Source organism: Aspergillus steynii (genome assembly GCF_002849105.1).
Source record: "Aspergillus steynii IBT 23096 chromosome Unknown P170scaffold_5, whole genome shotgun sequence".
Lineage (NCBI taxonomy): Eukaryota > Fungi > Ascomycota > Eurotiomycetes > Eurotiales > Aspergillaceae > Aspergillus > Aspergillus steynii.
The window spans coordinates 159,252-182,776 of record NW_020194402.1 but is presented as its reverse complement, the minus strand read 5'-3'; the positions used below and the strand labels follow the sequence as shown (position 1 = coordinate 182,776).

At 54.4% G+C, this 23,525-nt stretch overlaps 11 protein-coding genes across 11 annotated transcripts; 4 read left to right on the top strand and 7 right to left on the bottom strand.

The window, feature by feature from the left end:
- Positions 1–71: 71 nt before the first annotated feature.
- On the top strand, positions 72–809 carry P170DRAFT_360908 (CFEM domain-containing protein; the record flags this gene model as incomplete). Its single annotated transcript, XM_024844441.1, has 3 exons — positions 72–152; positions 218–356; positions 430–809. The coding sequence occupies 3 exons, from the start codon at positions 72–74 to the stop codon at positions 807–809; spliced, it is 600 nt and encodes a 199-aa protein (XP_024702826.1).
- A 708-nt stretch (positions 810–1,517) lies between these two features.
- P170DRAFT_385271 (putative ubiquitin-protein ligase (Asi3)) lies at positions 1,518–4,884 on the bottom strand. Its single transcript, XM_024845716.1, has 2 exons — positions 4,218–4,884; positions 1,518–4,159 (listed from the first exon to the last, which is right to left on the bottom strand). The coding sequence occupies exons 1-2, from the start codon at positions 4,674–4,676 to the stop codon at positions 1,718–1,720; spliced, it is 2,901 nt and encodes a 966-aa protein (XP_024702825.1). The 5' UTR covers positions 4,677–4,884; the 3' UTR covers positions 1,518–1,717.
- A 346-nt stretch (positions 4,885–5,230) lies between these two features.
- Positions 5,231–7,226, bottom strand: P170DRAFT_510354 (NEDD8-activating enzyme E1 regulatory subunit). Its single transcript, XM_024854773.1, has 2 exons — positions 6,709–7,226; positions 5,231–6,642 (listed from the first exon to the last, which is right to left on the bottom strand). The coding sequence occupies exons 1-2, from the start codon at positions 7,081–7,083 to the stop codon at positions 5,344–5,346; spliced, it is 1,674 nt and encodes a 557-aa protein (XP_024702824.1). The 5' UTR covers positions 7,084–7,226; the 3' UTR covers positions 5,231–5,343.
- A 143-nt stretch (positions 7,227–7,369) lies between these two features.
- On the top strand, positions 7,370–8,869 carry P170DRAFT_510353 (ribose-5-phosphate isomerase RKI1). Its single transcript, XM_024854772.1, has 3 exons — positions 7,370–7,505; positions 7,630–8,134; positions 8,191–8,869. The coding sequence occupies exons 2-3, from the start codon at positions 7,756–7,758 to the stop codon at positions 8,643–8,645; spliced, it is 834 nt and encodes a 277-aa protein (XP_024702823.1). The 5' UTR covers positions 7,370–7,505; positions 7,630–7,755; the 3' UTR covers positions 8,646–8,869.
- On the bottom strand, positions 8,710–10,080 carry P170DRAFT_385264 (WD40 repeat domain-containing protein). Its single transcript, XM_024845715.1, has 3 exons — positions 10,035–10,080; positions 9,727–9,982; positions 8,710–9,666 (listed from the first exon to the last, which is right to left on the bottom strand). Exons 1-3 carry the CDS (start codon positions 10,042–10,044, stop codon positions 8,868–8,870), a joined length of 1,065 nt encoding a protein of 354 aa, XP_024702822.1. The 5' UTR covers positions 10,045–10,080; the 3' UTR covers positions 8,710–8,867.
- A 135-nt stretch (positions 10,081–10,215) lies between these two features.
- On the top strand, positions 10,216–11,529 carry P170DRAFT_409636 (GTPase GPN2). Its single transcript, XM_024846797.1, has 3 exons — positions 10,216–10,554; positions 10,623–10,723; positions 10,790–11,529. The coding sequence occupies exons 1-3, from the start codon at positions 10,266–10,268 to the stop codon at positions 11,453–11,455; spliced, it is 1,056 nt and encodes a 351-aa protein (XP_024702821.1). The 5' UTR covers positions 10,216–10,265; the 3' UTR covers positions 11,456–11,529.
- Positions 11,530–11,569: 40 nt separating this feature from the next.
- Positions 11,570–12,301, bottom strand: P170DRAFT_385256 (Rpp14/Pop5 family protein; the record flags this gene model as incomplete). The annotated part of the gene is made up of 2 exons (XM_024845714.1): positions 11,570–11,961; positions 12,064–12,301. 2 exons carry the CDS (start codon positions 12,299–12,301, stop codon positions 11,579–11,581), a joined length of 621 nt encoding a protein of 206 aa, XP_024702820.1. The 3' UTR covers positions 11,570–11,578.
- Positions 12,302–12,575: 274 nt separating this feature from the next.
- P170DRAFT_437353 (putative ATP citrate lyase, subunit 1) lies at positions 12,576–15,537 on the bottom strand. Its single transcript, XM_024849350.1, has 6 exons — positions 15,206–15,537; positions 14,945–15,095; positions 14,767–14,883; positions 14,525–14,714; positions 13,375–14,470; positions 12,576–13,316 (listed from the first exon to the last, which is right to left on the bottom strand). Exons 2-6 carry the CDS (start codon positions 15,079–15,081, stop codon positions 12,889–12,891), a joined length of 1,968 nt encoding a protein of 655 aa, XP_024702819.1. The 5' UTR covers positions 15,082–15,095; positions 15,206–15,537; the 3' UTR covers positions 12,576–12,888.
- A 1,772-nt stretch (positions 15,538–17,309) lies between these two features.
- Positions 17,310–18,824, top strand: aclA (putative ATP citrate lyase subunit (Acl); the record flags this gene model as incomplete). The annotated part of the gene is made up of 2 exons (XM_024847734.1): positions 17,310–17,750; positions 17,811–18,824. The coding sequence occupies 2 exons, from the start codon at positions 17,310–17,312 to the stop codon at positions 18,822–18,824; spliced, it is 1,455 nt and encodes a 484-aa protein (XP_024702818.1).
- A 1,607-nt stretch (positions 18,825–20,431) lies between these two features.
- Positions 20,432–21,740, bottom strand: P170DRAFT_447473 (uncharacterized protein; the record flags this gene model as incomplete). The annotated part of the gene is made up of 5 exons (XM_024850878.1): positions 20,432–20,673; positions 20,724–21,134; positions 21,183–21,304; positions 21,361–21,597; positions 21,664–21,740. The coding sequence occupies 5 exons, from the start codon at positions 21,738–21,740 to the stop codon at positions 20,432–20,434; spliced, it is 1,089 nt and encodes a 362-aa protein (XP_024702817.1).
- Positions 21,741–21,877: 137 nt separating this feature from the next.
- On the bottom strand, positions 21,878–23,241 carry P170DRAFT_465178 (FAM50/XAP5 family protein). The gene is made up of 3 exons (XM_024852303.1): positions 22,974–23,241; positions 22,351–22,918; positions 21,878–22,290 (listed from the first exon to the last, which is right to left on the bottom strand). Exons 1-3 carry the CDS (start codon positions 23,219–23,221, stop codon positions 21,976–21,978), a joined length of 1,131 nt encoding a protein of 376 aa, XP_024702816.1. The 5' UTR covers positions 23,222–23,241; the 3' UTR covers positions 21,878–21,975.
- Between the last annotated feature and the right edge of the window lie 284 nt (positions 23,242–23,525).

Below are 23,525 nucleotides of genomic sequence, written 5' to 3'. Positions count from 1 at the left end.
GACCATCCCCAAGCGTGTATTCTAGTCTCGAGGATTCCTCACAGTTGCTGCATCGCTTCTGGACTGCCAAAATGAAGTTCTCTGCCGTCTTTCTTGCCCTGTTGACTGCTGGCATCGCCAGTGCGCAGTTCGACAACATCCCCCAATGCTCGGTGAATTGGCCCTCGCCCTGACCCACGAGTCTCTCGATGACCGGCCCACACTGACCGCTCGATAGGTGCAATGTCTCGTCGACGCCCTCACCAAGGATGGATGCAGTCAGTTGACTGACTTTGCCTGTCACTGCCAAAAGCCCGGTCTTGTCCAGACGGTCACGCCCTGCGTGCAGAAGGCTTGCACCGGGCCCGAGCAGGCGAGTGAGTGATCCATCTTCTCTCATCTCCCGTGTCACCGGTCTTTCCTTCGCTGACCCATCATGCTCCCAAATAGCTGTCTCCAGCGTTGTCGTCGAACAGTGTGCTAAGGCCGGTCACCCCATCTCCGTGCCGCCAGCTGGAGGAGCTGGATCGGGATCTGCTACTGCTACAGCCACTGCTGCTCCGACCTCCGGTTCGGCCCAGACCACCTCGGGAGTCATGACCCTTCCTACTGTGTCTTCGTCAGGCCATGCCGGCTCGTCGTCTCGTCCTGGCTCCTCCTCGCCGGGCTGGGGTTCCTCCAGCCGCGCATCGTCGGGGGCAGGCTCGCCCACCTCTCACGCGCCGTCAGCCACTACCTCCACGCTTCTCGCCACCGGTGCGGCGTCCCAAAACAGGGATAACATGGTCGGCGTGGCTGTCGCCGCTGCCGCCGCCGTATGTCTGTTCTAGAGCGGGATTTTTCCCTCTGCATACCCTACGCGACTTTAGGGCAGATTGACTCGGATGTTGCTATGATATGTATGGACGATCCTTGTTCAGATTGCGTTCAGGCTGTATGTGCCATATACAGCCTTTTTGGTTTTTTTCTTTATTCTTTTCTTGCCTCCGAATACTCATGCGCAGTCTTTCTGTACTGAGACTCGTTGCATATACCTGTTCCTATTTCTACTCCACCATCTATGATCTATGATCCTCTTCTTCTTCGCCATGCTTGTCTCCTCTGTCCCTTGCCCAGATGGTGTCTCCTACCCTACCTAGAGTGACCGGGCACCACATGATGGAAGGAATGGAGAGCAGGCCCATCCGATCTCATAGGCTTGTTGTGAGCTTGGTTGAGCGTTTCGGGTGTCTTGATTCTTGTTTCTTTTCTACGTCTCTCAATAATCGATGCCAGGTCGCTTGCTATATCAGAATACTTGTTGATGGGCCGTTTTCTCCCTTGGTTTCTTTTACTATCTTGGTGCTTTTGTAGAACCTTGTAGATTGCGATTGGTCCAGATATGTGATCAACAAACAACTTTCAGCTCTCGAAACGGTTTCTGGACTTCAGGGTGTGAGAGGTCGTCGCCTAGGCTTTTTTACGGGTACGAATGTTGGGAATGGTCCCCCGTCGAAAGGAAGATGATACTGGATACTGGTGAATGTTGGATACAACCACGGGAGAATAAATGGGAATTATGCTAGAGTAATATCGCTATCGAAAGTGGAGTGACTATCCCAAGTACAGGGCAATGCCAGATGCATGATGTTCATGATGCCAACGCCAAAGCAAAAATAAAAAGTATGTGATAATCGCAGACATCCGGAATCAACAAAGAAATAACACATATGAAGAAGAAAAGCCCACAAGTTTATGTCTATGGCACCCATAGCCGTACAAATCCTCCGACTTCCTGCCGGCAAGTCACGCAGCTTCCGTAGTTGTTCATCGCCAGATTCACTCGACAGTCCTCACACACGCAGAGACATCGGCACGGCCAGGTTATAATGGACCGCGAGTTCATCCGGCACACTACGCAAGGCGGCCCGCTGGGTCCAAGCCCGGAGGCTCCGGATTCCCAGGTTTGCCCGTCAACGGGCGCTGCTTGGGAACGACGCGAGAGGATGAGTTTCTCCAGGATTTCACTCTCTTCTTCCGGCGAGGGCCGTCGCTTCTCGTTGCTCGACGGCCTGTCTAATTGAGACAACCTGGAGGACACGAGGATCTGGGCTCGTTCACGCTCCACCTGCTCTTGGAACCGACGGCGAGTCAGAACCCGACCTTCTTGTCCGGCAGAGAGATGGGCGGCTAGGATGCGTGCTTCTTGCCTGCTTTCCTGGTCCCGCGGGTCGAGAAGGCGCGCAAAAGAGCTGACATCCATCAGCGATTCTTGAGCCGGTGTGCTTTCTCGAGAAAATCCGGGTGGGAAAGGTTCAGCCAGCGTAGGTGTGCGGCGGCCATCGGATTCGTCCTCCCATTCGGAATCGGTAGTTGTGGACATCGAGACGACGCTGGTCGTGTCGTCTACGTCCTCGACAGAAGGAATGTAGTCCGCACTGTGATCCTGGTTTCCCCACGAGCCCCCAGCTTTCCACCAGCTGTAGAGTTTCTCATCAAGTCGCCCTTCATCTGCCGGTCTCCAATCCATCATATTTGAGCGTTCGCGCTTGCGCATCTCTCGCTCGACATCGAATTCGTGGTTGCCCGGTAACTCCAGTTCGCCCTCATCCGTTAGGATCCAGAAGTCCAACGATTCAACTTTATCACCGTTCCTTATCTCTTGCGCCCCCTTTCTGCGAGGCCCGATCATCTTCCCGAGCCACTGTGGGCGTGCAGTGATGCCGAGTTTACTCAGCAGCTTGTCTAGGCCACGAGCCAGCCACCGCAAAAGGAGATAAAAGATTCCTCTGAAGAATGAAAATCCATGGTAACATCGGATTGCTCCTCGGAAGGCACCAACGCCTCCTGCATCGGTTTGTGAGCGCACTGATCGAGAGCCGTTCTTTGGTTTCTCGATTTTCTTCTCCCGACCATAACCACTCTCCCACTCGGGCGGTGCCTGGGGCAAATCAAAATTCATGGCATCAGCACCTTCAAATGGCCCACCTTGAGCACTAGCATTCCAGCCATGGCGGGACCGGTGTCTTTGTCGCGAGGACTCTATCTCGGCTAGGCGGTCCTCTTCCAACCACGTCATGTTTCGAGCAACCACGCCCTGACCTTCGTTCAGGAAGACGGCCTCGCTGGCAGCGGTCAAAGCAGTATATCCGGTTCGAAGCAGGGCTGTGTAAAAGTCTTCATGTCGATTGAAACGAAGATTTTGGATTTGTGAGGCTCCCTGCATGTTCTCATGCGCCACGGCAAACCGTTGTCGAAGTGACGATTGCGAAGGATCCTCAACAGGAAGCGAGAACGCAGTAATAGTGAGTGCGAGGGAGTAGATGATTCCGCATACGATGATACCCAGGAAGATGGCTAAATGCGGTATGAAGCCCACGATACATACGGTAGGGAACTTCAGCACCATGCTGTCGCTTCCCACCGTCAAGCTATTGAATAGGCCCCACGCCATTGTGGACATGAAGCAAAGACCCCAGAAGGCGGTATTCACGAAACGATAACGGCTCTGCTTGCCGAAGACATCCAAAAGGTTCGATGTAAGGCTGTTGCAGCACGAGATCAGGGCGATGAGAAGCAATTCTGGCGTGATGTTCATACGCTCCAAGACTTGCGCCCTGCTCAATATCTGAGCGCCACTCTGGCTCCCGTCACTAGAATCGTCCTTTGCACTTTTGGGTAGACCGAATAGTCCCAAGCCGAGGGATTGGGTAATTGTCGACTCTGCCTCGGCAAACGCGAGCGAATGTTCAAAGATAGACATCCCGGCTTCGGTCACGACAGCCCTTCCTTGTAGCGCGCATGACAGCGTCTCCACGAAATGATTCACACAGAGGCGCAAAAAGACCGGCCACAGAAGGCCAAACGACCCACGCGAGAAGTCCGACGCGCTCGTGGGGCGACTCATGCGCACCGCACTGCATGATTGTTCATCCGTCTCCCATGGCAGAAGGGTAGAACCCAGGGAATGCAGTAGGCCCCCACCTCCCCCATAGTCAAACAGCAGACGTTTCCCGGGCGAGCCGTAGCGAAGGAGCGAGTAGTCTGGGGATGTCTGGCACCGAATAGCACGGAGTAGGGAACGAACCTGCGTCAGAAAGAGGAGGATGGGAATAATTCTCAAGGCCAGTCGTCGGGTCCAATCAAGGTGGAGAGGTCGTCTGGTGGATGCATATATGGTGATCCTGTTTAGAATAAGGGCCTTGGACAGGTCAGAATCATTCACCCGGCATGAACGTTCTCCGGTGGGGAAGCCTTACCACCGTGAAGCAGGCCAACGACCACCGACTCGTGAGGTATGAAAAGAAGCCGCTGAATTTGATCAACGCTTGCAGTATGTCCGTCAGATGGTGACCCGTGTCAGCCTGGCCAACCGCCTCCGCCACTCCTTCTCGAGCAGCGTTCGCCGCCGCCTGAGTGGTCGCAACTGCCACATCACCGGCCGGTCCTGCGCCTGCACTACCTCCCCCAAACAGCGTAGCCATCTCCTGTAATCCTACCAGCCGCCCAAGTCGTCTCGGCAATGTGGAGAATGCGAAATGTTCTGCCTGATAGAGGCCACGGAAGGGGAGGGCGAGGAGGTCGCGCGGAGAGGAGAGGATGGAGGTGGTGATGGCGGTTGCGTTGGTGATGGCGGTTGCGTTGGTGAGTGATTGTGCGGCCGATGCGGTGGCAGCCGGAGTATTAAGGACGCTTTCAGGGCCTTGCAGGGCCGACATGGTGGGATATTTCCGAATCTCTATCCCTCCGAGGGATTCGCGGTGATAAGCGGATCATCCGCTTCGGAGGCCAGAGGGACGGGAAAGGGGGATCGAGGAGCAGATCTCAGGAGGGCACTATCACATGGAATAGCAAGAGAGTGCAGATGAACAGATGGGGCATCACAACCCCCAGGTGGAGTGGAGCAGAAAGGAATGAATGCAACGGAGAGCAATGCAATGGACCAACTTGTCATCCGCCGGCGGACGCACTAAACCTTGGCGGCGCACGTGCCTCGGGCTTCTTCTTGTCTTCCACGTCGCTTCCATTTCACGCTGCGTCCCCACCGTCTGCTGGCCCTATCGATGCAGGGTCCCGTCGCTCTCCTTTCTGCTCGGTTTGCCTCTGTACCACCTGGGTTGCAGCGGAGAGGTCTTCGGTTGTTGTTGTCGCGAACTAAACCTGAGCCGAGGTCCCGTTTCAGGCATTCAGGCTGCCAGCATTGCATGTGGTTCTTCTACTCCGCTGCTCATGAAGATGAATATGTTCTACGCATTCTACTCCTGAGACCCAGCCAGAATGCTCAAATTCGTCAATTCATTTCATCGAAGGTATTCTCGTTACGGACCTGGCAAAGGCTCCAATATTGCCAGCCAATTCTCACCAACCTCTCCAGCCAACTATGCATCACAGCCTATACATCTCACTGCGGCTGCGCGTCCCGTCAAAAATGCTAGTATTATCCAAGGGTACATACTGCCGGGTGAGCACCTTCAAGACCTCCTGGGCGACGAGGCCACCCGTCAAGGCGGAAATGTTGTGTAGTTCGCCGCCTTCGGTGCGTCGTAGCTCTTGCACGGCATCCAGGATCCGCTGGTAGGCGTCCTCATCCACGGCCGAGGGGTCATCGCGGTTCAGCGCATTGACGATGCGGGTGATTTGGCCATTCCACGTCGTCTCGTCCTCCAGGGACCCTGCGGTATTCTTTTCTTGGACCTCGGTCACGACTCCATCCAGGGCCTGGAACGCGATATAGATCGGGATCAGAGACTCCTCGTTGCTCAAGTTGTTACGAATGGTTTTGAGAGTGTGTGCATCGCCGTCCACGCGCGGGATGGCACGGCCGTTGATGACTTTGATGTGGGCGGCGTTCTTGCAGAACACCTCAATCTCCTTTGGTTGAACTTCCAGGAAGCGACATCCCTCCAGTTGAGATTCCAGCTTGCGAACGATGTTCGTGACCTCTTCCACGTCCTTCTTCGCTTTGGCCTTGTAGATGTTCTGCAAGGAGACGTAATCGGCCGACTGAGCTTTCATATCCGGCAGCGACCCCGGAAGAGGGAGCACTTTATGCTTCTCGTAGAATTCCCTGACAGCGGCCGCGATGATCCAGAAATCCGTAGACTCTGGCTTCAGGTTCCTGCACTCCTCCGCCTCGAAGATCTCACGGATTGAGCTCCGCAGGCTGAAGGGGTTCAATGCCTTCAGCACCGCCGCAACCGCTTCGTCGTAGTTTTCCTCGCCGCCTTCCGGGTTTTTGGTTCGTGCGCTCGACCGCACCAGCTCCCTAAATTCGGTCTTTTCCTTATAATTGGAAGGAACCTTGCCGTCGTGCGTTTGCTTCCATTGCTCCAGGTGATGCAGAAGCAACAGCAAGTACGGCACATGACCATGCTGATGGTCGTCCATGCTATCGAGTTTACCGATCCGCTCAGCAGCGGCGGACAACTCGGGCCAGGGAGTGAGAAGACGAAGATCCTGCGTCGTCTCCGGGTCAGGGTGGGTTTCTACGATGGGGAACAACGCCGGAAGCTGAACAGAGAAGCTGGAGTAGAAGCCAACGGAGCGCAGATACAGCACCGGGATGTTGTATTCCCTCGCAGCGTCGCAGATCGCATCCAGCGACGAACCCTTGATCGGCCCCGACACCACTACCAGCTTGTGCAGCGGGAGAAATCCCGGGTCTGGTAGAAGTTCTGTAACCGGCTGTAGTAATTCACATTAGAATAAACATCACTCGTGGCACACAATCTAAGGGTCTACGGTAGATACCTTGGAGTAGAAGCTCCCATCTACATCCGGATTCAGCTCCTTCAGCCAGCGACAGGTCTCCTCGGCGCGGGATTTGCCCAGACTCTCTTCCTCCAGGAAGAAATTCACGCCCAGATCCGCCTCGGAGACGACGGCGGGGTCGACGATGGTGAATCCTCCAATGCCCGGCAAGACGAGGTTCTTGAGGGTCTCCACCCCGGCCACGCCCGCCACGCCAGAGTCCTGGCTGGTCCAGGGCCCGTCATTGTTGATCAACAGCACGCGGGAATCCTCGAGAGCTTGCTGGCCACTGGCCGCCCACAGCCGCAGCTGACGGTCGTATTTTCTCTCTTTCGAAGAGGGCCCGACCAGGGCGCCGGGGAAGTCCTCCGTCATGAGGGGTAATCGTGAGGGACGGATGGGAAGCGATGACAGAAACGAAGGGAACAAATAACAGAATCACAAGAAGAGAGGAATTGACAGGGACAAATCAACAGCCCGATGACGATTGCCTAGTCGAACTCGAACTAGTAGGTAGAAGTGTTGACAGAGCGACGGCGGCCAGTAGACGCCCGCCGGTCACCTGACCGATGGCCTGAGGCTGCCCAGCCGCTATGACGACACTTTCACTGCACTTTTACTACGCAGTTTGTAGAAGTACTGCGTCGATGTCACCCCGCCCAAACCCCCGGGATTAATTAATTATTTCATTGGCACGGCCCGGCGCTGACCGGCCAACAATTGCATTGACGGCGCGGAGAAGAGAGCCCCGACCGGCGATGGCGTCTGTTCCCCCGCGCTGCGCAGTTCCTGGGTGAGTCTGAATGGAGGGGCCTGAGGGGCCTGAGGAACCTTCGTCCCCCCCCACACGGGAAAGTGGTTCCCTCCTCAATCTGGTATCTGCAGCCGCTCGAAGTGTCCGATATTTAATACTTGCCCAGAATCCGGTTCTTGCGCGGCGTCGCTCCAGTTTCTTCTCGTCTGCGTCCTCTCCTGCCTCGACCCTCCTTCTCGTCGATTCTTACCCCGCTTCATTCCGCCACGGTCCGTCCTCGGTCCTCGTCCACAATGGCCAGCATCATCGAAGACGCAAAGCGCGCGGCCGGTAAGACCGCCGTCGACAACCACTACCCCAAGGATGCCAAATACGTCGGCATTGGCAGCGGTTCGACAATCGTCTACGTCGTCAAGGCCATCAAGGAATCCGGCATCGACACCTCCAACACAAAATACGTCCCGACGGGCTTCCAGTCCAAGCAGCTCATCCTCTCCCATGGCTTGACGGCCATCGACTTTGACTCAATCCCCGAAGGAACCGTCTTCGACGTTGCCTTTGACGGTGCCGACGAGGTGGATGACGATCTCAACCTGATCAAGGGCGGTGGTGCCTGTCTGTTCCAGGAGAAGATCGTGGCTCTCCAGGCGAAGGAGTTCATTTGTGTCGCAGGTCAGTAGGAATGGGTGGGGAGGGCCGTGGGAGCGTGAAGACTGACGCAGTGATAGACTCGCGCAAACTCCAATCCCGTCTCCTGTCCGGCTGGAAGTACATCCCCATCGAGGTGGCCCCCTATGCGGCCCATCGGGTGGTCACCGCGCTCAAGGAAATCGGCAGCATCGATCCGGCCGTGCGCCTGAGCTCCGCTCCCCAGCCCAACGTCCCCATTGAGGGTCCTCTCAAGACCGACCAGGGATTCTACATCATCGACGCGCCCTTCAAGACCCTGCTGACGAAGGCGGACGTGGCCGCCGGTCAGGATGGCAGCGGCAAGGACGGAGTCTGGGAGGTCGAGGCCCTCTCCCAAGCCATCAAGCTGATCCCCGGCGTCCTGGACGTGGGTATCTTCTCCGGTCTGACGGGACCCCAGGCCCAAGCGCAGGGAGGCATTGGAGGCCAGAAGCCCGTCGCCGCCTACTTTGGTATGCCGGACGGCTCCGTGTCGGTCCGAAGGGCCGCCTAGAGCTTTCGTGGCCGACTCTGTAGATGAATATACGGTGGAAAGATATGAAGATGATACCATTTAGATATATTAGCATAAATTTGGAGATTTCGTTTTGCATGGTCGGTTGGATCCGATACGATGGAGAGGGAAGATTACAGGGAGGCCATTTCATGTCGAGACCCCATGACTAGTCATAAGCAGTCTCCAATTTCATCATCGAAGCGACTTACTTGCAATCAGTTATTTAGCGCCCTTGCCCTTCGCCTCCGTCTCTCCCAGTTCCCGCACGTAGATCGCGACCGCGCCCTCGGCCACGTCGTCCTTCCCATCTTCAAACCCGGGGCTGATGGCCACCGCCAGATACTTGCCGTTGCTGCTGAAGTCCACCGCGGCCACGCTCGACGGATACTTCTGGTACTGCCGGATTCGCCTCTTCGCAATGCCATCCCACAGCGCAACCACTCCGTCTCCGCCACCCGAGGCAAAGGTGCCGTGAACGGGGTGGAACGAGAGCGAGTTCACCGGGAACACCACGTCCACGTCGTCCGCCGTCTGGCGATGGCACTTGAACGCGTACTTCCGCGCCTGCGACTCGGCCGACGGATCGAACCACTCCACGGCAACTCGCCCTTCGATGCTCGAAGACGCATACCCCGCGTCGTCCGGCATGCAGGCCACGCTGCGCGTCATGAACTTGAGACTGCTCTCCCGCCGTTGCCACGGCTCCACCTCGACCTTGTTCGGGACCGTCCCCTCCGCCTGCGCCGTGAGCAGCGCCAGGGCTTTCAGATCGTATATGTTCAGCGCGCGCGAGGCCATGGCGACGACCAGTTTCGTGGCGGTGAGGGACATGGAAAAGGGCTTGGAGGGGAGGGGGATGATCGCAGGGATGGTGTTGGTGCCGTCGGTGCGGTGCACATGTAGTGTCGAGTCCCAGGACGCCGAGATCACCAGGCTATGTTCCTTGCTGTAGACAACGCTTCGGACGCCGGCGTCGTGGCTGCTCAGCACGGTCTGAGTCGAGGAGCCAATGTCGATTCTGTACGGCATCAGCATCGCATCCGCAGGCGTGGAGGGCTTCCAGGAGAACGGAACTCACTTCTTGACGTCCCAGTCCAACCCGGCCGTGTAGATCTCATCCTCGTTTGCGCCAAAGCACACATCCAGCACTGGGGCGCGGTGTTCGAATGTTTGTAGCAATTTTCCCTCTCCTACATTTCCGTTCTCATCGCGCAGCTCGTACAGGTAGACGTTCTTGTCCCACGACGATACAACGAACCGCGTGGAATTGGGATCGGGGGAGAACTTCAGCGCCGAGATGGCGTCGGATGGCGGTGAAGCCACAGTGAATTGATCTGAGAGAGCATTAGCAGTATGTCAGTATTTCGGGGCCATCCAGGAACTTACTTGAAGCCATGATTCGGGACAAAGTACTAGCAAAACGGCGCGCTGCGTCTGGAGACGTTGATCGGCCGGCGTCATCGAAGCTTGGTTCTTTCAGCCGTTTTCTGCCCGCTGCTGCCGCCTTTGTATATTCTCCCCCGCCATTATCGGCACCTCGAGATCATCTCCTCCACTTCCGCTGATTCATCGATCAGATCTGATCTTTTTTGCCTCTCCCCTCCTCGGTGGCTCGCCATGCCTTTTGCGCAACTGGTCATCGGACCCCCCGGTGCGGGCAAGTCTACCTACTGCAATGGAATGCATCAGTTCCTCGGGGCGATTGGCCGCAAATGTTCGATTGTGAATCTGGACCCCGCAAATGATAAGACGTCGTATCCGTGTGCGCTGGACGTCCGCGACCTCGTCACGCTGGAGGAGGTTATGAGTGAAGATCACCTGGGTCCGAACGGAGGTATTCTGTATGCCATGGAGGAGGTGGAGGAAAACTACGACTGGCTGGAGGAGGGGTTGAAAGGGCTCGGAGGTAGGCGCATTCTTTGCGATACATCGACCGCTGTCTGCATATACTGACGGATGCATTGGCGATTATAGATGACTATGTTCTTTTTGATTGCCCGGGTCAGGTTGAGATCTTTACGCACCATTCGTCGTTACGCAATATCTTCTTCAGATTACAGAAACTGGGATATCGAGTGCGTATACTCTCTGCAACTCTGCACCATCTGGTATCTGAGAATGCCATGCTGATATGATTCCAGTTGGTCGTCATCCACCTAATTGACTCCTACAACCTCACCCTCCCGTCGATGTTCATATCCGCCCTCCTGCTCTCTCTCCGCGCCATGCTCCAAATGGATCTCCCTCACCTCAACGTCCTGACCAAGATCGACAACCTCTCAAACTACTCGCCCCTCCCGTTTAATCTAGATTTCTACACCGAAGTCCAAGACCTCTCATACCTCCTTCCGCATCTAGAAGCCGAGTCTTCCCGCCTGTCACACGAGAAGTTCGGACCGCTTAACAATGCCATCGTTGAGCTCGTGGAGGAATTCGGGCTGGTTGCGTTCGAGACGCTGGCGGTTGAAGATAAAAAGAGCATGATGAGCCTGCTGCATGTGATCGATCGAGCCAGCGGCTATGTGTTTGGCCCTGCGGAGGGTGCCAATGATAGTGTCTGGCAGGTCGCGGTTCGGGAAGGACTGGGGACGATGGATGTTCGTGATGTCCAGGAACGGTGGATCGATGCCAAAGACGAGTATGATCAGATGGAGCTCGACGAACTAAAAGCCGAGGCGAAGGCCAAAGAGGAGGCTGCGCAAGCTGCCCAGGCGACGGGTCAGAACGATGACTTCGGCGATGATGATGACGATTTCGCCCGAGGACCCATCCCCGACGGTGGTGTGAAGGTGGTGCGAAAATCATGACATGAATCCGATTCGTTTCTATACTATACATGTGTATCATAGGGTATCTCTAATGACTTAAGAAAACTTCGCCCAATTTATGACTGCTATTCCTCCCTCACCCACCACCATTGATTCACCGAATCAATCATCATCATCACTATCCATATCCACATCCACAACCTCCTCCCCATTATCCCCTTCATCCTCAACAACCCCGGCACCCCCCTCCGCAAGCCCACCCACCAAATCGCCCAAAACCCCAACCTCCTCGGCCTCTCTCAACCGCACGATCTCCTTTCTCGCGCGCCGAATCGCCTCCTCCTCGGCCTTGCGCATCGTCCCAGAGACTCTGATCACACGGAACACGCACGGTCTCGTCAGTGCCGGGCCGGCGCCTTTCGATCGACTCGGGTTCCCGTACTCCGGGACGCGGGACATATACGTGAGGGCGGTCCAGACGAGACGGTAGGATGCGCGCGGGCAGCGGATGATAGCTGTTGATGTTGCGGGAGAAAGGTATTTGACTAGATAGAACCAAGCAAAGACATTAGTGAGACGCGTCCGGAAAAAAAACATCTAACTCTGGGCGGATATGAAAAGCAGAGGAGAGAAGTCGCATAACATACCGCTCAGACCACTCCCCAGGCGACCGACCCCCCAGTCGCCGAAGATCTCGGCGACTTCCTCGCGCACCATCTTGGCGAGGAGGCCCTGCGTGAGCGCATCGGATGTGGGCGCGTGGATCTGGATTTGGGACTGGGATTGCGCCGAGGCAAGTTTGCGCTGAGGGGCGGTGGAGGGCCACGACGAGGGGTCGGGGTATAGGATGTCGAGGAGGAGGTAGCGGTGTTTGAGGCGGACCATTGGGTTGGTTTTCTTGAATGTAGGTCGATTGGGGGTTGGTGTTAGGGAGAAATTAGATGAGATGAAAGAGTTTGTTGTATCAGTTCAGTTGAAGATCGATAGCTGGTCCTTCTACGTCGGGAAAGGTCAGGCTTTTCGCCGAAGTGGGGAAGCCGGCAGATCTTCGTCGCCTTCCAGAAGGGCGGCAGAACCAACTACAATAACAAGACACGGACACTCCGGATCTACAGCTACGAGTGTATTTGAATTGAATAGAATAGCTGAATTTCAACAATTGGATTGAACGGTCAAGGCCGTAGTATTGTGATTCGTCTAAAACCAGATGCTTATAGCACCATGCTCAGTTGCGTAGAATTCATCAACCTTATCAGCTAGTCATGCCACATGTGCGCACTATAGATTGTAAGTTGGGAAAGGAAAAGGGGATCAAGGAAAACAATGCAAAACACAAGCCATCAGAACTCCAACGTCAGATAACGTGACGGATTTTGACGAAATTACCAGCATCCCACACTGGCCACTTCCACCGCGTATATGAAAAAAAGGAACATAGGAAAATCAGACAATTAATAATGCGGTATAGATAATTAGAGGTTGACCTCGACACGGCCCTCCGAGCCACCCTTCTGGAGGGCGGGGAGCAGGTAGGTGATGTCATCCCAGGGGTGGCGGTACAGACCAGTGCGCAGGCGCTTCTGGTCGAGGTAGTGGGCAATCAGACCCATGCTACGGCCGAGAACGAAGAGACCGTTCAGGACACCCATGCGCATGTAGTCCTCGACCTCCTCGGGGGAGAAAGCACCGCAGTGGCGCATGAGGTCGACGAAGCAGACAGCGACGGCACCGTCAACGTTCAGGATCAGGTTGTCCTTCTTGGAGGTGGTCACGGTCTCGACGGCAATGGCGTAGTCGAGCAGCTTGGTGCTGGGGAAGTGCTTCTTGGCGTACTCCTTGACCAGCTCGACACGGAGATCGGGGTTGTTACGGGACTTGATACGGTGACCAATACCGGGGACTATAAGGCAGGTTAGAAAACGATTCAAGACATGCGGAAATTCAAATGGGCAACGTACTCAGCTTGTTCTCCTTACGCATGCCGTCGACGAAGTCACGGGGGCTGAGACCCTTGTCGAAAGCCTTGGTGAACTCCTCGGCGGCACCGTCAAGAGCACCACCGAAGCGAGAACCGATGGTCAGCAGACCTGAGACCAGGGCACTGATCAGGTCCTTGCCGGCACGGGTGGTGATGATGGTGTTCATGGCACCAGACACGGCGGGACCGTGGTCGGCAGTGAGCATGAGAACCATCTCAAGGAACTTGCTGGCGAAGCGAGGCAGGCGGCGACGGAACCACAGAAGAGACATGACACCACCAACACCAATGTCCTCCTTGAAGACATCGGAGATGGGCATACCGGCGTACAGAAGCTCCTGGCCACGGTCGTCGGAGATGGTGGAGATGAAGGCAGCGGGCTTACGGACGAGACCCAGCTCCTGGGCCCACGAGTAGTCAATGGGGATCTTGGGAACAACGGGCTCGGGCTGGGGCTTGATGACACCCTTCTGGACCTCGGCGTCGTAGACCTCCTTCAGGATCTGGGGAAGGTCCTCGAAGGTCTCGGGAACGTGGATACCGGCCTCGCGCATGGCCTTGTTCTTGTAGACAGCGGTCTCCAGCTGCGAGTTGGCAGAGGCACCGGCGTGACCGAACTGCACCTCGGTCTTGAACATGCTGGCGCAAGTACCGATGGCCCAGGCGACAATGGGCTTGGTGATGGTGCCGTTCTTGACAGCCTCGATGACACGGTACTCCTCAACACCACCGACTTCACCGAGCAAGAGCAGGATCTTGCACTCGGGCTCGGCCTGGTAACGGAGAAGGTGGTCGATGAAAGTGGTACCGGGGTAACGGTCACCACCGATGGCAACACCCTCGTAGACACCGTCGGTGTTCTGGGACACGATGTTGTTCAACTCGTTGGACATACCACCGGACTTGGAGACGTAACCAACGGAACCCTTGCGGTAGAGCTTGGAGGCAACAATGTTGTCCATCATACCACCGGTGTTACCGATCTTGAACGCACCGGGCTTGATACCACCGACAGTGGCGGGGCCAATGATGGTGATGCCCTTCTCCTTGGCGGCAACCAAGATCTCACGAGCACGCTGGACATTCTGTTAGCTAGGAATCCCGGGAAGAGAGCTTTGGTTATCACATACACGCTCGGGGACACCCTCCGCAATGATAGCGATGGACTTGATCTGGGGGCACTGCATCAGCTCCATGGTGGAGCTGTAGACGGAACGGGAAGAGGCGAAGTTGACAACGGTGTCAACGTCGGGGTGCTTGGCCATGGCCTTGGAGACATCCTGGTAGACGGGCAGGAGAGTCTCGCTGGTGCCCCAGTACCTAGATACGGGGTTAGTATTTTCACCCGGGGAGGATGCGGAGATTGCCATACATCTTGCTCACGAATTGACCACCGAAGGTGTAGATGATACCGGCGACGGAGGGGGTGGTACGCTTGCAGATGAAGTCGAAGTCAAGCATACCCTGGACAGCACGGGGCTGCATACCACTGTGACAACGGTCAACGCCTGTTCCTGGTCCCCGTGGCCTCGCATTCTCGGGGCACTTACTAGACGAAACATCTTGTCTTGTTGTGGAAGAGGGTGTGGCTGTGAGGAGAGAGCACTCGGCTGGGGGGTTCGAAGCGGGTGATGTTGTCGTTGGCGTTGGAGCCGCCGGCGCTGACCAAAGGAGCAGAAGCAGGCATGATGATTGATTACTCTGTCAATTCCAGGACGGTCAGCTTGTCGTTTACCAAACAATGGCCAGGAAGGTCCGCAGAGTCTTGGGAAAGCAGACAGCGACGAATTGGTTGCAAGGGCTTCACATACCTGTCAACAGAGCACTTCTAAACAAATCCGTCAAAGAAAGAATTAAAAGTATTATTAGGTAGAGAGTAAGAGAGGGAGGATAGGTTGAGCAGTAAGTCACAAATGACTGCAACCTAGGGAGAAGGGGAGGGGATGTATGGGAAAGTGTGGGAGAGGAAAGGAGGAAAACGACAATAAACCCAGAGATGGAGAAAACAGAATTGGAGGGGGGGGAAGATAATGGATGAAGTGGATTTGATGGGAAAGAAATGGAGAAAGTCGAATCGATGGGAGCAGAGCAGGAAAAAAAATAATAATGGGATAACCAAATAAAATAAAACCGAGTGTACGGAGTATGTAATTTTGGAAAACATTAAAATTAAATGGAAAAAAGAAAAAAAAAAAAAAAAAAAAAAAAGAACCAAATGGAGGGGCAACGATATCGGGATTTCGATGGGGTCAGGTATGCTCGGAGGGATCGCCTGTACGGTATCGTACCGTGGAAACGAGCCACACGTTGGCTGGGTCAGCTTCTAGTTGGGGCAAAGCGTCAACGTACACAGTTGAAACTAGCGAGATGATAATAATAGCCGTACGGAGCAGGTGGTCAGGCACAGTCATAGAATTCGGTAATGGGATGCTCTCACAGCCGTTCATCAGCGAAAGTACTAAGTAGAGACAAAAACGGAGTCCGGAGTTTGCAGTATACAGATAGGTACAGAGGATTCCTAGTACGGCAGTCTATAGAATACTACCTACAGTACTCAGTCACGTCACTACGCCTTCCAGGCCAGGATGCACAAAGGATAACTCCGTTAAACTGCGGAGGGACCAGACGGGCCATTCTCAACAAACTCTGCTTCCTGTTCCGGACAAGGATGCTTGGACTGCTGCAGGCGTGGCTGACGATGAGCTCGGGAGACCCCGTACTCCGTAATACGGCGAATATCTCGTCCTAGGAGCCTAGCTCGAGGGAGGCGTTCCGGTTGGGACCAGCGCAGTGGAGATCCCTTCCCAAAGGTGCAGGGACGGGGCCGATACGCTAGTTGGTCTAGTGGTGGCAGCTCCCAGGCGGTGCTCACCGACTCGACCCGCCCGATCACGCGGTCGCCGGCCCTGACGAGCTCGCCTCAGGCACCCTCTTGCCTGATCCGGCCAGCCCGTAGCACGGTTGCGGTAGTCGAGGGGATTTTTCTAGAAGCGCGACGGTGCCCAGAACTGCCCATATGGCCTGTGGATTGACGGCGGTTGGAGGCTGAAGACTGACATCACCGGGGGGAAGTATACGGCGACCGCATGGCACGGGCGGGCGCTGCATCAGACCATTTTGGCCGAACTCTGGACAATTGTCTCATCGCGTCCGACGGGGTCGTCAACCGAACCGAATCCGCACCCAACAAAAAGGCGCAGGGCCATCCGGAGCAGGCCGTGAGGGCGCAACAGCGCCATCAAAGGGGGTTCAGTATTGAGGCTACAGCGTAGGGCAGATACTGAGGCCTAAATACCCGGGCCAGCAGTCCCCAACGAAGGCAACTTGACACTCTGGGTTTAACTCCGGCCCGCTTTTCCCCACCGAATCTCAACAGCGCCAGTCCCTTCTGGGCCTAGTGGCTCCGCTGCCTGCCCGAGCTCGGCCCTGAAGGGTTGCCCGTACAGGCGGTGTCGTATCTTACGGCGTGGGCTGGCCACCCATCCTGCCGTATCCAGCAATTTTGGGAAGCGGAAAAAGAAAAAAAGAGACCCCATTCCCCTCTCTCCAATTCTTACCATCAACAATCCCGTTAATTCTCGGTCAGTATTTTTTTTTTCTTTCCTCGGATTCTTCCCCTATCTGTGCTTTTCTCTGCCCCCCCTTGAAACTAAGAGAGTTGTTCGTTTCGGTGACTGTTCTTTATTACCGCCAAGCCTGGGAATAAAACAAAAATATTTTTGTTTTCCTCTTCTCTTCCCTCCCCCTCCAATTTCTCTTGTCCTATACTCTTAATCTGGGGTTGACTTCCCATACTACTCTTTCTTCTCACTACTCTCTCCTAACCATCCTCCTAGACACTCCTACTTCGTTCTCCTCCCTCTCCTCGTCTTCTCTCCTTCCTTTGAATCCTATCCTTCTTTCCATCTATTCATCATGTCCGCCAAGTCGATCCTCGAGGCTGATGGCAAGGCCATCCTGAACTACCACCTCACTCGTGCTCCCGTCATCAAGCCGACTCCCCTCCCTCCTTCGACCACCCACAACCCTCCCTCTCGTCTTGCCTCCATCTACTTCCCCGAAGACGCCGCCGTCAAGGACGTCCTCGACCAGGCTGAGGTCTCCTACCCGTGGTTGCTGGCTGCCGGCTCCAAGTTCGTCGCTAAGCCCGACCAATTGATCAAGCGACGAGGCAAGAGCGGTCTGCTCGCCCTGAACAAGACCTGGGCGGAGGCCAGAGAATGGATTGAGGCTCGTGCCGCCAAGGACGTCCAGGTTGAGACCGTTACCGGTGTCCTGCGTCAGTTCCTGGTCGAGCCTTTCGTCCCCCACCCTCAGGAGACTGAGTACTACATCAACATCAACTCCGTGCGTGAGGTAAGTCGATCTCTACATTTCCCGCGAGTTTTTGAATCGTTCTGAGCTAACGGTCCCTAGGGTGACTGGATCCTCTTCACCCACGAGGGTGGTGTCGACGTCGGTGATGTCGATGCTAAGGCCGAGAAGCTGCTCATCCCCGTCGACCTCAAGAAGTACCCCTCCAACGAGGAGATCGCCGCTGCTCTGCTGAGCAAGGTGCCCCAGGGTGTCCACAACGTCCTCGTGGACTTCATCTCCCGCCTGTATGCCGTCTACGTCGACTGCCAGTTCACCTACCTGGAAATCAACCCTCTGGTGGTCATCCCCAACGCGGATGCCACCTCCGCCGAGGTTCACTTCCTGGATCTGGCTGCCAAGCTGGACCAGACCGCTGAGTTCGAGTGCGGCACCAAGTGGGCTATTGCCCGCAGCCCCGCCAACCTGGGTCTGGCTGCTCCCTCCCGGGACGACAAGGTCAACGTTGACGCCGGTCCCCCCATGGAGTTCCCCGCTCCCTTCGGCCGTGAGCTGAGCAAGGAGGAGAAGTTCATCTCGGACATGGACGCCAAGACCGGTGCTTCCCTCAAGCTGACCGTCCTGAACGCCAGCGGCCGTGTCTGGACCCTGGTTGCCGGTGGTGGTGCCTCCGTCGTGTACGCCGATGCCATTGCCTCCGCTGGTTTCGTCAGCGAGCTTGCCAACTACGGTGAGTACTCCGGTGCTCCCACCGAGACTCAGACCTTCAACTACGCCCGCACGGTCCTTGACCTGATGCTGCGCGCCCCCACCCACCCCGACGGCAAGGTCCTCTTCATCGGTGGTGGTATTGCCAACTTCACCAACGTCGCCTCGACCTTCAAGGGTGTCATCCGCGCTCTGCGTGAGGTTGCCCCCGTCCTGAACGAGCACAAGGTCCAGATCTGGGTCCGCCGTGCCGGTCCCAACTACCAGGAGGGTCTGAAGAACATCAAGGCCGTCGGCGAGGAGCTGGGTCTCAACATGCACGTGTACGGCCCCGAGATGCACGTCAGTGGTATCGTGCCCCTTGCTCTGCTCGGCAAGAAGACCGACGTCAAGGAGTTCGGTGCTTAAAAAAAGAAAATCTTTTCTTTCCTGGTTTTATCTAATTTAATCTTACGTGTGTCTCCTTTTGTTATATTCCTGAACGCATGGCATGATATGGTTACTCTTTTTTCATATATTTATTTTTGTTTCACTTGTGGGTAAAGTCCAAATGGAAGTTGGGAAGATACAATCCCTGATCGGTCGACCGGTCGGAGGAGAGGGGAAATATCCATTGTACTGGAGTTGGTGTTTCTAGACTTGGTTGCAGCAGAGTCTATGAAGTTAGTCGTTTAATACAAGACACGATTACGTCCACAAGAAGGAACTGAGTAGTGCAGTAGAATTTGTATGTTGTAGTTGCTCGTTATTGTGTATGTTCTCCTGTATAGTAGCCGGCATTCGGTCCTCGAGAGCACGGCAGGAGTCAGGTGCATCGAGTTGTTAACACAGTATATATGAAAATAGAGTATGTCAAAATAATTTTAATTGATTATGATCAATGCAAGGAATGAAAATAAAAATGGCAATGATAAGAGTAAGACTAAAGGAATGCACATAGGTCGTTCCTAGAGGGTGACCCCCAGAGTGACTGGATAGAAGGAGAGCATCAAAAATACAGTCGTCCAAATAAGCATGCGAAAAAATACCACTAAACCAGGTTCCACCGGAGCTACGAGCTTAAGTCTAATTTTATTCTTAATCTTCCCCTGCATCAGATCTAAAATTAAATTAGCATCGAGATCAAGATAAAGGTGGGTTGTGGATTTTTTTATTTTTTTTTCCCGGTCCCTTGGTGGTGGTGGTTGGACTTCCGCACGTCCGAAGCGGGAGACTCGGGCGTGTGGATGTGGATGTGGACGGGACGGCCCTTTGCAGTCGAGACTTGCAGGGTTCCGTCGGTCTAGAGTCGATCGAAAAGATTGAGGCGTCTCGATCGGAGAGGGGAGTGCGGGGGATTTTAGTCGATTGGAGCTTAATTGAATCGCAAGTTGGTTCTATGCTGAATGGTTGATATCTAGTTGGTTTAGAGGTGTCGGGTTATGTCAATCAGGTCTTTAGCTGCGAGATAAGTTGCTATCTTCGGAGGATTTCATATCAATCAGTAGCTCAGGCTTGATAATAAAATCTCCGAAAATACAATTACCATTGTAGATCACTTAATGCACCCTAGAAGCAAGAAATCATGTTGGATGCTATGTTGGTAGGTAGTTCTGTTGTCGGCATTTCTGCCGGACGAATGGAAGTCGCGATAATCAGCACGCGACGGGACCGACATCATTGGGCTGCCGCATCCTCTCGAGCTGTCAAGCTAGAAAATAATGCGACGGACATATAAATATTCTACTTTATTGTTTATGCTCTAGGGAATTTTTAAAGTTTTGCTTTTCTAGCTTGGAAAATTAAATGCTTATGACTCTGCGCTACATTAACTATAAATCCGGTGGTTCTATATATTATATGCTACTACACCCTATTGCACGAACCACTTCAAGTAGCAGGACGAAAAAAAAAAAAAAAAAAAAAAAAAAGAAAAGAAAAAAAGAAACCCCGAAGCATTCAGATAAGTTTTTTTTTTTTTTTTTTTTTTTTTTCAGTTGTTATTTAAACCTTTCAAACGAGTTCTCAACCATAAACTACCGTATTGAACTGTCAAAAAATGTCCTCGTCCCCGCGGGTCCCGCTTGATCAAAAGATTGCCCCCGTGCCCGGCCTCTGTCCGGTATAACATGCTGGTTTGGTGGTGACTTTTTAGCATTGGGATCAGCTCGAAATCGCTCAAACAGCACGCTATCCTGCAAATGTGACGTGGACGTTGAAGGACGCGATGGGCCCGTTAAGCGAGTCCGATGCTGCGGAGTGGCATTTGGCATGTCCCCTGCTTTGGGTATCAGTAATACCTCGCTCAAGTGATCGACAAGAACCTACGATTTCTTGTAATCCCCAGAGGCCTTCCTGGTGGTGGCATTGCAGCAACGGCGGCCCTCGCCTTCTTTGAGCTCCCAGTGCCACTGCGCTGGTGTCGGTGTATCTGCTCTACCCCGTCTTGGTTGACTGGAAAGGTATTCTGGGGGAAGGACGCGGGTGTCTGGAGCGGAACAGATGCAGCTAGAAGAGTAGTGGGTGCCGACACTGGAGGTCTATTTCCCGATCTTCCCATGGTGTTGAGCGCGGAGGAGACAGTGTCGGATGCAGCGGTCTGCATTTGTGATCTCATAGCTCGGGATTTTAACAAGTTGTAGAGGTTTGTGATCTGTGTGAGCTTCTTGCACTTATCGCGATATAAATCGACAAGCTCCTGGTTTTTCTTCTGGAGTTGCTCTTGAGAGGCCTGCATGTCTGTTCCTAATCAATCCGTGATCCATCATCAAGAAGGCGGCAACGCACCAGACAGTCTTGTCTGTAAGCTTGAGATCTCCGTATTGGCATTGTGAATCACTTTGTCCATGTGAGTGTTTATCGTCGCATATTTATCCGTCAACGTTTTGGCGAGAAATTCCTGGTAGACGCTTCTTGCCATCAGCATTTGGCCAGTCCCGGTCCTGTGAGGGATCATCAAACATACATCTCCTGCGTGGTCTGATATGTCCAGAAAAGCAAGGCTCGCCCCGCACATTCCATTATGGTATTTGGATCGAGACCACTGAGCACGCTGGTTTTGTAATCTTCCGTGGGGTTCAGGACGGTTGCGACGGCGTCGTCAGGGTTGACGAGGAGGGTGTGGCAGGCCGGACAATGACGTTCATTGGTGGTGGGATGTGAAAGGCCGAGGGTGTCTGCACATTTCAGACAAAATATATGACTGGGAAGTCAGTACTACTTGGATGCGGCGAGGTTGGGGACTGCGTCAATGTAGAAACAGCCTTACGAGCAAGTAGTAACGACCGCTCTCTCTTTCAATGGAGAACGACACTTCAAGGAATTGCAGCGCAAGTGGAAGTCCATACTGAGGGGGGGGGGTGGCTGTCAATGATGCCTGGAAACTTGATAAATGGAAGAAGGGTTTGATGGGAGTGAAGGGTTGAGAATCGCATGGAGGAGAGAAGTGGTGGTGCCTACAGAGAAAAACAGCTAAAAGGGGTGGTTCCCACGGCCTGCCGGGAACCATCAGATTCATCGTTGCATTAATATACACAAATCATAGAGCTCATGAGCCCTGTATTTTCGTATTCTAATATCATCAAAAGAAGAAGGTATTCCCAGATGCGTCACGCTTTGTCGTACGCATCTTTTCCTCGAATTCCGGTCCGGGTTCGTATTCCCTCCATAGACTGGCCGGAAAGATGTGCTTGTTTCGCTCATACCACCGCCGATCAACTACCTTGGTCAAGGCGGGATCTTTGGCGGCCCCTTCAAGTTCTTCGCCGTTCGGTTTCGACAAAGGATTATCACTAGAGCTGGCTGGAGGGGGCTTGTCGGAGTAATCGAATAGCAACCCGCCGCCACGGGTGAAATTGGACACGCGGTTGGCGATGAAATAGTATAATTCGTAATGCTAGACGACGATCGGTTAGAATTCAGGCAGCTACAAGACCCGGTAGACTGCAGCACTCACATGAGGGACAATGATTTCTCCTTTGACTAGTATCAAGTCGTCGACACTGACTCGCGCCCATTCACGGCGGTTGTCTTTGCGTCCCTTGGTGGCGCCGCTGTTCCCTCCTACTCCTAGCTCTGCTCCGACCTTACGACATCGGTCGAGGAACAACCAGACAGGATCCCCCTTCTTGACCTTGACGCTGCCCGCTGGTATGTTTGTTCCGTCATAGAAGATAAACGGGATCAGGATCTCGGTGTTCTTGACGGCCTCCTGCATCGTCAGAAATTCCTTGCGCAGAGCATCTCGTGCCTCTGCCTCTGCCTTGATGGTCGCCTTGGTCATTGCTTTCGGCGGAGGTGGTGCATTGGGGTTCGGCGTAATCCGACGAGACGACGGCAGGGAACCATCGTCAACGGGCGTCTTGGAAGCTGATCGGCCGATCCGCGACTCGCCCGGCGTGGCAGCGGAATCGTTCCCAGTGTTCTCCTCCTCTTCGTCGTCTCCAAACGAAAGTTTGCTCTTCGCTAGCGGCTTCTTCTTTTTCTTCTTCTTGGGAGGGCCTTCGCTCTGTGGCGTCGAATTTCTGCGATATGCGGTTAGTCGAGCAACAAGAACTGGAAACCTGCGCCTTGACTCACCCATCAGTCGCATCGCTTGCCGAAGGTGTTGCGCCCCTCGAGTCACCGGATGCAAACCTCCCCAGGGATTTATCATGTGCTTCTCGTTCTTTCTGCTCTAGCACTTCTGCGCGACGTTTGCGAAAGTCGGAAAGATGAACCAGACCAACTGTCTGCGACTTCAGCAACTCCTCGGCCGAGGCAGTTTGGCCGGTAAAGGACCGCGGCGTCGAGCTGTGGCTGTCGTTCTCTGATGGTGCCATTTTCATGGAAATCCACGACACGTGCAGGGAAGAGTCGCGGAGCTCGAGCGCATTCCTGAGGCAAAAGCGACTGACGTCCGGGCGATGCACGTGACCAACGCCCTTATGAAGAAAACACCCGCTCTACAAGGCTGGAAAAAACACGTAAAAATCGGATTAAAATACCCAACGTGGCCTATTTGGGACTAGGATCTTTATTTTACAGTTTAGGCATTTCTTTGTGCTGCTCAGCCCTTGTAGGTGCCGCTGTCACGGCTTTCTGCTCCAAACCGGTGCAAACAGGCCAAACAGCCTCAATGCGCTCGCCGCC

Coding starts and splice junctions, on each gene's coding strand:
- P170DRAFT_385271 (XM_024845716.1), bottom strand. CDS start 4,676: ATGTCGGCCCTGCAAGGCCCTGAAAGCGTCCTTAATACTCCGGCTGCC. Junction 4,160..4,217: donor CGTTGGCCTGCTTCACGGTG/GTAAGGCTTCCC, acceptor GACCTGTCCAAG/GCCCTTATTCTAAACAGGAT.
- P170DRAFT_385264 (XM_024845715.1), bottom strand. Junction 9,667..9,726: donor TTGGACTGGGACGTCAAGAA/GTGAGTTCCGTT, acceptor GATGCCGTACAG/AATCGACATTGGCTCCTCGA.
- P170DRAFT_465178 (XM_024852303.1), bottom strand. CDS start 23,221: ATGAAAATGGCACCATCAGAGAACGACAGCCACAGCTCGACGCCGCGG. Junction 22,919..22,973: donor GCAAGCGATGCGACTGATGG/GTGAGTCAAGGC, acceptor CGCATATCGCAG/AAATTCGACGCCACAGAGCG. Junction 22,291..22,350: donor GAGAAATCATTGTCCCTCAT/GTGAGTGCTGCA, acceptor ATCGTCGTCTAG/CATTACGAATTATACTATTT.
- P170DRAFT_510354 (XM_024854773.1), bottom strand. CDS start 7,083: ATGACGGAGGACTTCCCCGGCGCCCTGGTCGGGCCCTCTTCGAAAGAG. Junction 6,643..6,708: donor ATGGGAGCTTCTACTCCAAG/GTATCTACCGTA, acceptor GAATTACTACAG/CCGGTTACAGAACTTCTACC.
- P170DRAFT_437353 (XM_024849350.1), bottom strand. CDS start 15,081: ATGCCTGCTTCTGCTCCTTTGGTCAGCGCCGGCGGCTCCAACGCCAAC. Junction 14,715..14,766: donor GGTCAATTCGTGAGCAAGAT/GTATGGCAATCT, acceptor CCCCGTATCTAG/GTACTGGGGCACCAGCGAGA. Junction 14,471..14,524: donor CGGAGGGTGTCCCCGAGCGT/GTATGTGATAAC, acceptor CAGAATGTCCAG/CGTGCTCGTGAGATCTTGGT.
- P170DRAFT_510353 (XM_024854772.1), top strand. CDS start 7,756: ATGGCCAGCATCATCGAAGACGCAAAGCGCGCGGCCGGTAAGACCGCC. Junction 8,135..8,190: donor GGAGTTCATTTGTGTCGCAG/GTCAGTAGGAAT, acceptor ACGCAGTGATAG/ACTCGCGCAAACTCCAATCC.
- P170DRAFT_409636 (XM_024846797.1), top strand. CDS start 10,266: ATGCCTTTTGCGCAACTGGTCATCGGACCCCCCGGTGCGGGCAAGTCT. Junction 10,555..10,622: donor GGGGTTGAAAGGGCTCGGAG/GTAGGCGCATTC, acceptor TGGCGATTATAG/ATGACTATGTTCTTTTTGAT. Junction 10,724..10,789: donor TACAGAAACTGGGATATCGA/GTGCGTATACTC, acceptor ATATGATTCCAG/TTGGTCGTCATCCACCTAAT.